General features: G+C 34.9%; 1 protein-coding gene across 4 annotated transcripts in view; it reads left to right on the forward strand.

Annotated features, from left to right (window-relative positions):
• CPEB3 (cytoplasmic polyadenylation element binding protein 3) overlaps positions 1-11,399 on the forward strand; it is a 77,585-nt gene that overhangs the window by 60,232 nt on the left and 5,954 nt on the right. For all 4 annotated transcript variants that reach the window (XM_010714564.3, XM_019617679.2, XM_019617680.2 and 1 more), the window contains exons 7-8: positions 8,925-9,043; positions 10,316-10,430. In XM_010714564.3, coding sequence (XP_010712866.1) covers positions 8,925-9,043; positions 10,316-10,430 — 234 coding nt within the window. The remainder of the gene's footprint in view (positions 1-8,924; positions 9,044-10,315; positions 10,431-11,399) is intronic.

An 11,399-nucleotide genomic window follows, 5' to 3' on the forward strand; every position in this document is an offset into this window, starting at 1 on the left:
TCCATAAAGTGTTTTTCTCCCATAAAATCTAAATTCTATTTTTTTTGCCTTTTCTGTTGTTTTATAAATGGGAACATATGGGTTAATTTGTGTTATGGGCTCCAGGATAAAATCAGTTTTTTGAGTAGTGAGATTGAGGTCTCGATAATACTAGATTGTGCTTTGCTAATAGCCTGAGCAGCATCTGTTGCTAATAATATAAGAACCATCAAATTCTTTCAAATTGTTGAGAAAATTGAAGGGGATCATTGGTGAGGACCAGCCCTGCAGTGGCTTCACTTTTTTTGGAAGCAGTAATCCAAAAATAATTTCTACTCCTCCTGCACCCCCTGGTAAGTTGTGATCATTTCATGAGTTACAAATCTGTGCTGCCTTAGAAATTCCTGTAAGCACTAATTTATACTATCGTGTTCCTAGAATCACTGTAGTGATGCCGACTATTCTACCCCTACAGTAAATATATAGTAATTTCGAATCAGTGCTGTATCATCTGAAAACACACACCAACAATTTTTCAAAGGGAATGAGCCCTATTTTTATTCTCCTGAATCAGAGCTTAAGACTGGAAGTAGGAATTCACCACGTGTTGGAAGATGGTACTCAGGAGAGGATCTGCTTCGCTCTGGTTTCAAAAGCTAGGAGCAGCAGAGAGCTGTTCTCTCAGATGTCCTACTGCTGTGTTTGGCAGCAAAATGGCCCTAGTTTGGGGATCTAGGATGTATGTGGGTAACACTATCTCCATATGATCTCTGCTCTGTTGCATCACAGTGGAGGCTGCGCAGTTTTCATTTAATAAAGTGTAAATCATAGTGGTTTAGAAGATTTGATAAATCCTATAATATTTTTTGTAAAATGTACCATTCTGATCTCCCAGAAAACTGCATGCTAAGTAGAAACTTGGAGAGAAATTTGTTCAGCCAAAATGACTTAGATGAGTTTTGGAAAAGCTTTCTGTCATTGAGGCCTTCAAGGTGCGTCTCTTTTATACAGCCAACAGAGACGAGAGACTTGAGCAACCAGAGCTTAAAAACACATGAGAGTGAACATTCAAACCAGTTATTATTAACCTGTAACTCACAGAAATTGACATAATGACTTCTTATGATTAAACCTAGTGCTGAAGCAATGTTGTCAGCAATGGAAACCTTTTTGTTAAGGGAAACTGCTAACAGCACATCTTCTTTGGAAAGAAGTAATATACCAAGTAATTGCAAATTTGATGTTTTTAAATTATCTTTATTTTAGCTAAGTTGTAAAAATGAAACAAAAAGAACCTTCCAAAAACACTTACTACAAAATTATTTCACAAAATGCATAAGATTAGATTAGTTAAAAATGCCTTAAAATGTCAACACACAAAATATGTTCTGAATGCTGCAAGGAAGAGATCTTTCTTATTCTAAGCTGAAATTGCTCAATTCTTTACATTGTTCTGTCCAAAAGAAAACAACAAAATTTTTCTTTCAGTAGTTTTTTGGTGAAGTGCTGAATTAATCTGCATGGTATCCTCAAATAACGCTAATTAAATTTAAGTACTATAAACTGGAGAGACATGGACTAATGATCTAAAATATCCTCTGAATGTAAACTGTCGTGCCGTTTTCTTTTTTCTGCTCTGACTGCTTGATATACTGTGCTTACACAGTGTCCTTTATGCCTTTATGTTGTCCATTTACTCCCCTGATCTGTAGCTTTGGTGTTTTCAAACTATTTGCAGATACCACAGCTGAAACCATCTGGATAGCAGTTCGGGGAAAAATTCTAGCAGTAAATTTCACATGCAGCCCTTAAACTATCAAATGCTCCACCACAGTACTAGGATTTTGTAGGTTGTTTTTTTTCCCTAGTTCATCCTCATGGATAAATGATGGTGCCAGTTCTGTATGTGTGCAGAAAAATGAAGCAGAAGGGATGGTTTTCAGATATGGATGATCAGTGGTTTTAATTGCAAGAAACTTGTTAGGAAAATTCTTAAACAGTAAAGATGTTTTTTTCCTTTTGGATGAATGATGACTAGCTGTTCTGGCTGGATTAGAGTCAGTAGTGTGAAGTGACCCTATAAGACAACAGAAAGTCTTCTCTAAGATTTTGGCTTCCTAAGTAACATTCCTATTGGAGTGAAAGGTATTGGTCTTAGGGTAGATTCCTTGAGATAAAGGATGGAGAACATAGCCCGTCTGAACAGTTGTCTTTCCTGGTTTCCCCCACCTCAGAACTATCAAGTCCAGCATCTGTACTCTGTCTTAAAAAGGATCTTGCAATTTCAGTTCCTCTACAGTGAGAGTTACAAAGTCATGATGAAGTGCAAGCTGTGTCTGCACATAGGACTGTTGGAATCACACACATGGAATGTCTTGCTGGCTTCTTGGTTGACGTAAATGATGCCAGGTGCTTTTTGTTTGAAGATCTTTGAGAGCAGCTCTTTATATCATTTCTGAATGTTTTGTGCCCCATAGCTGTAGGAACATTCCCTTTCTCCTTTAAAAATAAAACTTAAAAAACCCATAATTTGAAAGGTACTATGTTGTAAGATCCAATATCAAAATTTTTTAACTAAAAATAACTGACTTCAGCTAAAAAGCAGTCAGGATGTTTGGATCTCTGTCTTCTGCCATGAGAACTGTATGTCATCAATTTATTTTACCTCCTGCTGAGGTAAGGAATAGAAGGTGAAATCAAGCAGACTATGACGTATTTATCTAGAATTTTTCTATATTAATATTGCAGAGTAGAATCTGAAATTGGCTTACTGACAAACAAGGATAACTGGGCTTTCCCACAGACTTGAAGGCCGGTTTCTTTTCAGCCATCTGCTCAGAGTTAAAGCAGCAGCAGCAGACGACCTGAGCCCTGTGGAAGATGAAAAAGAGCAGCAGTGATTTAATACTGCAACCAGAAATTGACAAATTCACTTCTGAATTTAGTTGTGCTTTTTTTTGTGTTGATGCATGCAAATGCCTGCTATTTCATGCTGCCGACCCAGTAAACTTCACAGAGATAGCTCTTGCCTCATCAAAAATTTAGTCTTTGTCACATAATTAATTCATGTGACTACTATCATAACTATAATAAAGCGACTTGTATGATATAACCTTTTTTTATATCCTTTGATTCTGATTTAGAGCTGCTATCATAAGTCTGAAGTTTTAAAATGGTGGTGACCTTTGAAAGAGGAGACAAGCATACAGATTTGCTCTTGCAATGTTTTACCCAGTGTGGAAGTAAAATGCCACATAAAAGGAGGGGCTTCAATTCCCTTTCAGGATATTTGCCATGAGTTTATTGTTTTTTGTTTTTTTAAATGGAGGGGGTGTATTTCAAAATTTCTTCAGAAAAATGTGGGGAGAAGCATCTTTACTACAGGAAAAATTGAGATGGCATCTAGATATTAATGTTTTACCATAAACTGTAAGGAAACCGTAGGTAGCAATGACCAGCAAATCCTTTCTGCTTCTTGACATGTTTTAGAGGTGAAAGGAATCTGTAAATCACTACCCATGTTATGCACTGCATCAATACTGAAATGCTGTCCTCTCCATTAAGCAGTGAAGAGGAAACAATAGGGCTCTTTTCCCTGTCCTCATGAAGCAAGTGGATGTGCTGTGAGTTGTTTGTTTTGTTTGTTTGTTTTCATTTACACTGAAGATGTGGGGAAAAACTTTTCCATAATACTTATGGCAGTGTAGGAAATAACTAATTTTTCTATTTGGAGTATGTGAAGACACTAGCAGTGAAGGTGAAATGTTTACCTTTTCACTCTGTCGGTAACCTCAGTGATAAGGGCTATTTAATAGTAAAACTGGGATTTTGAAGACATGCAGTTCATTTCACAGAGGCTACTGATCCAGAATCTGTTCTCATTAAACCCTACCATATGATCTGCTTGATACGCATCTTGTCTTCCATTTAGCTATGTAACCTTCATTTAATTACTCTGCAGATTCAGGGTTCGGTTTTTTTCACAGCTGTGGAACTGAGGATATGGAGAACATACCTTTAATTAAAGCAAACAAAAAGTACTCCAAGCTGTGACTTTAATGTGGCACGTGGCAAATTTCTTATTTACCAGATTACTGACACTCAATCTAGTAGTCATGGGGAAAAACCAACCACCATAAACCAAATAGGAGTTTGGCTGTAACATGCTAAACTGTTCACCGTAAGCTTTTTTAGAGAAAAGAATCAGCTGACAGCGTCATACACTTCTATTTAAAATTAGACTGCCTACAAGAAATCTTTGCAGCCCTGACTAACAGATAATTTCACTCTTCTGCAGTAGCTAAGTGAGATTACAGTCATTTCTATTTTAAGGTTTCTTAAGTATTTAAAGCCTTTGATGTCGTCTTGAAAATCCAGTCATGTCACTGCAACGTTTAAAAGAAAATCTGTGAGTTTTTTTAACACCCTTTTTATTTTTCAAAAATGACTTTCATTTTTAATAGTCCTTTCATCTTTGGATTTAGAGTGTTTTATTCATGGTCAAAGCATCCTCTAGTAAGATTACTAGTGGTGACTTTGAGCAATGACCCTCTGTCATCACATTAACTGATTTAGTAAATTGGTTCATACTGATTCTAAATATTCCTTTTCTGTGGGCTTTTAAAACAAATCTATTCAAAAGTTGTAGTACATACAATTGCAATGCAATTTAAATACATTTTTTTTTAATCCAGAAAGAAAATGAAAGTGCTATTTATCTTCCATGAAAAAATTACATCGATTTAAAGCTACTTTTTGAGGCAGCCATCTCAACCATATAAAAATGAAGTCGCAGATATTAAATTAGAATATTAATTTTCTTTGCAAGTTTAAGTCCATATTATTTTTTCCTTAATAATATTACATATTGAAATATGTTATGTAAGAGATCATAGGTGGATGATAGATTTTTATTATCATGTTGGATTCTATAAAACATCAGAAAAGACACTGTCTAAACTTTCAAAAGATAGAATGAAAGAAAATGTGCCTCAGAAGTAGTTCAACTTTTTTCAAGTGTTTTTTTCATTGTGCACATGAGATAAATACATGTGAATATGCAAAGACTGTTCTGACTTGCTATGCAGTATGCAAAGAGAGAGTCCTCCTCTTTAGATTCTCCTATTGGGCTCTCCTCACTGTCCAAAATCAGTGTTATAAAACTGAGAACGTGTGCCCCTTTGAATACAAATATCTGATTTTTCCATGTGGGCTGAATTTGGGCAATCAGGTACTTGATCTCAGGTACAGAGGAAATCAATCGATTAAATGCAGACCTCTACCATAGATACATGTTCAAATACTCTTTGATCTTGTATATACTGTATATGCTCTTCATTATATATTATTTTCTTTATTTGTAAAGTAGCTATGATCCTAATAGCCAGAAATAAGTTAATCTTGCCAGCTTTGTATTGGAAAATGGAGCTCATTTTCCAATGTGCAACTGATATACTGCTATTCTTAAGTACAACTTAAAACATTTATGAATTATTTCTTGTAGACACAAGCTGAGCGTAAAGTGGTAAGTGTAAGCTTGCGAAGAGATGAAATGAACTCACAGCTAGTTGAAATCTTTGAGAAAAACTTCTGACTGAATTCAATCCCCTCTAGAGCACAAGTGAGACATCTCCACAGCTACCCTGTTAGCACATTTCTAAAATATTTCTGTACCATGAAGTAAAAAGACTGTTCAGACAACCTTAGTGAAACAAAAAAAAAAACAAACCTTACTGTGTTTTAAGAAAATTGATGCACAGAGGAATGTGCTGAAGCACATGATGCTGAGGCATCTGAAGAAGCTTTCAGCATTTGCTAAATAATTCATGTTTTTGGATTAATATATTTTTGTTTTGGAAATTAATATTCTTATTAATTCTACCTCACCCACTGTCTCTGTAGAATAGGTTTCCTTTAAACCTTGAAGTCATTACAATTGCTAATTCTAAATGTTAGAAGTTAACAGTTAGAAGTCTGCTGGCCAAGAAGCAGAGTTTTTGGGGAGATGAGGCTCATCTCTCATTGTAGTAGAAATAGGGATAAAAATATTCAGTAAAACAGAATACAATATCTGAAGTAGATGTTTTGAGTTTTATGAAGTTATAGCCAAACTTTGCAGTTAAATGCAGCTGACAGGAAAAGGTAATTAATAAAAACTAAGAATAAGTTACAGATGGATGAAGTTATTAAAAATGCTGTTTTCTTCCTATTAGGAAAACCCCACCATTATTAAATGCAATCAAGTGTGAAGTAATTCTTTTTTGCAATGTCAGTTTTAGCAGCTATATTTTTCCACTTTTATTGTTTTTTTATAATGTAATCTGAGTTCTGAGTGCATCTTCTGCCATGAAGTTCACTTCAAATGTTCCCTTAACCAGGGAAGCACGCACACGCCTGTATGAACAAGCAGATGCAGGCAGTGGCATTGTGGAGGCTCAGTCATCAGTATTAGCAATCATTACGCATTTATTGAAAATAAGAAAAAATACTTCCAATTTTGGCAGGTGTCTTTCTTGCCCATATTAGTTACTTTTAATTTCTCTGTAATCTCTGTTAATCCTGAGTATGCAAAGTCCTTAAATAACAGGAACAGACGTGCAGTCACCAAATTCTTAAGTAATGCTGGACACTGCGTATGTACTTTGCCAGTCCAGCCTGCTTGCTTCTCTAGATTAACAAAACATTGCTGCTGTAATCTCCTTACCTGACTGACTTCAGAGAGCCTACGGGGACCTCTAAGCAGGCAGGCCAATGTGTTCCAGACACAGAAGTCCAGAAACATGAGTTGTTAGCTTACTAAAGTTCACAACTCCTGTTGGCCTCAGGTTAGAAAACAAAATTTGTACAAATTTTTACTACCCTTGTGATCAAGCAGCCAAAATTAGGTTAATTTTATCTAGCTTGAGATTTTTATGATCATGCTATTCAGTGTATCCAAAAAAATGCCTGTCAATTCCATCTACTACTAGTGTAACTTTTTACTATGACCCAAAAAACCTTGGAAAAGTTCCGTAGAAAAAAGAAGCATTTCAAGCTGTTTTCCACATTTTTGCTAAGTGATTAAAGCAAAAAACACATCTACCAATTTTGATTTTGATTTCATGCTAAAGAAACTTCAAAAATTTTGCTGGTTTAAGATTATAAAAGTCTGAAATAGATGAAGTTCTGTTGCTAATGCTTGTTTTTATGCCTCTGAAAACAACCAGTCATACAGAAGTCACACAGAACTGGAGATGACAGGAAAAGAGGTGATTTGGCAGATAATACTGTACAGAGGAAAATGCTTTTGCAGTGTCTTATTCATTTTTCTTTTGTAATAAATCAGAGTTGTGCAATATATATTTGAACAGCCATACCAAATAATATAAAAACTGTAAAGTTAGGGTAACTTACAACTATTTTAATAGCAAACAGGCTGTGTAAAGCTATACCAAAAAGTTGTCATAATGTAAACATGGGGTACCATTGGGTGGCTGCCTAGCTGAATCTTAGGCAGATAAGGTCTTGCTGTCCTTCCTTAAACTCCAGCTGCTTCTAATTGCTGCAGACTTTTTGAAGAGAAGTTGCCTGTAAGACACGCAGCTGCCAAATTAGAAAGGTCAAAGCCAACATGTTCACATTCAGTGACAAAAACAATTTGTGCTGATTATGGAGCAAAAGAGCATGCATGATAGAAGCCCTTTTCAGTATGGCAGCTGTGTTGAGCCTAGCGGCCGATCTTCAAATGGCTCTGCTCACTGCAGCATGTGCTGTGTTGGTTCGCTTCTGATGTGGCACAACATGATTGCTTGGGTCAAATCTTTAAAACTGAAGAAAGCTTTATTGATAGCTGCATTCACAAGAGCACTGAATGCCATGCACACTTAGTTTCACTGCCTAATTTTTATGTCCTAAGATTTGGAATCACTTGGGAGTAATTTTTGTTGGACTTTCTTCTTCCTTTTGAACTGTTGTGTTCAAATATAATATATAAATAAAATATAAATATAAATAACAGTAAGTCTTTTGACTCATTAGAAAATTCAACAAATGTCATTCTTTTTCACTCTTGTTGTTTTCAGGTAAGCATTTTTCTTTTTTTTTTCTTTTTTTTTTCAGATTAAGTATGTGCACATAGAAACGTTTAAACCCTTGCAGAGTTTAAATGAGCAGCTATTTAAAGATTTACTTTGTACTTTGTGAAGTTTGCCTCATTTCTTGATGTACTCTGCTGAAGTTAACTTTTGACTTTAGAGTGTCACAGTGTCTTATTAACAGCATGTTTGTGATTTGTAAGGTAAAGCACTGATTTCTCTTTGGGTGATAACCCACCTTTGGAGTGACAGTGTTCTTGAATGTTCTCAGTGTTTCATAACTTCAAACTTCAGAGTTTTAAAATGCTTACAAAAAAATGTAGAAATTTGTTCCAGGTAAGTGATGTAAAATCTCATCTGACGGTACACAGTCCAGGTGATTTTGCTTAGAAATAATTTGTACTTACAAAGCAAGCGTGTAGTATAGCCATAATTTATATTTTTATGGTGTTAACATCTCTGTCCTGAACTGGCTATTTATCTTTTCATGGCTTTTCTTTTTTTCTAATATTTATTCTTTGTATATAATAATCAGAAATTCCATACTCTCACTGTGGGATTATAAGCACTGACACCAGCATGTATCCACTGGCTGGATAATAAGGATAAGAACCCCTTAGTTACCAGCCTATATTCTCTCTCAAATCATTAAATAAAGAAATAGATGTTGTCATATCCTGAAAGTGTTCTCTTTTCCATTCTGAAATCAATACTGCATGAGAGTATGATATATTAGGTGAATTTAAATTTATGAAAATAATCTAAGAACTTTGAGTTATGTGTAATTCTGATATTTTATTTTCTTTATTAAAAAGAAAAAAGTGTTTTATAAATTAACCTGTTCTTTTTTCTTCCACTTTTATCCTTTCCAAGGCTATGCCTTCCTGCTGTTCCAGGAAGAAAGCTCTGTACAAGCTCTGATAGATGCCTGTCTGGAAGAAGATGGGAAACTTTACCTGTGTGTATCAAGTCCCACAATTAAGGATAAACCAGTAAGTAGCTTATGCCATGACACCTGTGCTGGCCGCTAACCCATTTGCTGTTACTCTTTTCAGCTAAATAAATAAATAACTACTTACTGTTAATTGACTTGTCCATTTCCTGCTGCTGCCCTTGATGTTACATTGAATTGACTTTCTGTATCAGCGTAACACAGTTCTAACATTTGCTTCTTTCTGATAAATGTCACATTCAATTAACTTTTATATTTGGTACTTCTGGTGTCTCACAGGGGTATGCATCCTTTTACAATGTTAGTTATAAAACAATTAGATTCAGCATTTTTCACTCCACATTATTTGAAAGGAAGCTTTATGCAATGAAACGAAAAACTTAACTATCTCCTCTTCTTTTCCTCCATTAAATACCTGGTAATTTCAAATATCCCCGGTAATCCATTATTTTTCTTAATTATTATTTGTCCTGAATGCAATTACCAAGACATTTATAACTTAGGTACGTCCAATTTACCATATATAAACTGAAGGGTAAACACAAGTAATGCAGAAAGCTATGGTAGAACATACAGTATCTCGTTTCTATTGTTAACATCTCTAATACTCTTCAAAGCTAGTCTTTTTCATGGCTATGGATACATACAGATTAAATGGACACTACAAATAAATATAATTAGATAAAAAATATGTTGACTTCTTAAAATGCTATTAAAAAGCTTACACAGATAAATGAACAATCTAATATTACAGCATAGTGTGTGCATGTACTAACATCGACAAGCAGATATTAACAACTTTATACCCAAATGATTTGAGAGTAGTTTCTCTCTACATAGTTTGAAGATTTCTTCTCAGCTCCTTAATAGAAGTGAGCAACTGCACTTTCAAAATAAACTCTTTTTGTATTTCAAGCACAGAAATTTCTCTTTCCATTTATGAGTGCTTAAAAATGTGTGGTTTCTTGAATGTGAAGTCCAAACTCCATTGGTAATTATGCACAGGTGATAAAATGTTCTGGAAGTCCTTTCACAGATTGCTTGTTACAAATGGCAGTTGGGGGGCAGGGAACTAGTGAGGTAGGAGATTGCTATGATGAAAAATTCAACTCAAGCCTGGCCTCTAGAGGTGATAAATTAATTGTCCACCTCCTCTCAAACACTCAGATAAGCTATGTTCTTGGCATTTTGGTGCTCACACCACTGATACACTGCTTTTACTAAATTATATTGTTAATTAGAGTATGAACTTTTTCTTTATTTTGAGTTGTCAACTTCCTCTACTAACAATAATCTCTAATTCCCTTTACAGGTGCAAATTCGACCTTGGAACCTAAGTGACAGTGACTTTGTGATGGATGGGTCTCAGCCTTTGGACCCAAGAAAAACTATTTTTGTTGGAGGAGTTCCACGGCCCCTCCGAGCTGGTGAGTAAAAGGAAAATGCTGAGCATGTAATAGTTTTCAGGTTAAGCAGAAAACATTAAAAGTAGAAAAGATGTACAGTATGTGTAAAAGAAATAGAGCAGAAAATATATCCTGTATTTTCTCAAGATCACAGCTCACTTTCTAAGTCAGTTAATTTCTTTTTGTCTACAAAAAACAAAACCTGAATTTTTTTATCTTCTAAATAGATTACTGATTTGGATAATAAATAGAAACGGTTTTCCTCAAATGTGCATGATTTACAGAAACTGGCTGATTTTCTGTATATATCCACCATTTTAAGCCTAAATCTTAAGCCTAACCACCTCACTTGTAATTATAGCACTTCACAAAACTGTATGTCATTTGGCCTTTCATAGATTGTTTATGTGTTACATTTGAAAACAGGTAGTTATGTTCTCCAAAGCAGACAGTGAGTTTCCAGCACTTGTCTGCAACTTTCAAGGTCTCATTCAGACATTTTATGTAAGATGACTGAACACTGCATGGTTTCCTCCTCCTGGAGGATATCATATATATTCTTTGTCTGTTGGCAAGAGTAACTTGCTGAAACTATTTAAAATGCTTTTAAAAGCTCTTGTTCATTCCAAACTGTTACTTTCTGAGATCATTACCTAAATAATGGTTACAAATTGCAGGAAAACAAAAGAGTTTTTTAGTCTGTATGTCCTGCAGGTAGTGTCCCCTTACTGTTTGGAGTACGGAGTTGGTCGGACATTTGTTTGCTTGTTGCAAATGGACAAATTAGCATTTGGTCTTTCCATAATGTGACACTTGTTTATACAAATTCATGTTTAAATAATTAAACATATTCAGCTCTATTCTATATGTAGTTAACAAGTTTTGTGAGAATTTCAATAGTTTAAATATAATAATATTTTCCCTTCATCTCAGATTTCTAAATTTTAGCTTGCTACCAAAGGTTTTTTCACCCGTTGGAATTAAAAAAAA

This window comes from Meleagris gallopavo, chromosome 8 (assembly GCF_000146605.3).
Source record: "Meleagris gallopavo isolate NT-WF06-2002-E0010 breed Aviagen turkey brand Nicholas breeding stock chromosome 8, Turkey_5.1, whole genome shotgun sequence".
NCBI classification, from domain to species: Eukaryota; Metazoa; Chordata; class Aves; order Galliformes; family Phasianidae; genus Meleagris; species Meleagris gallopavo.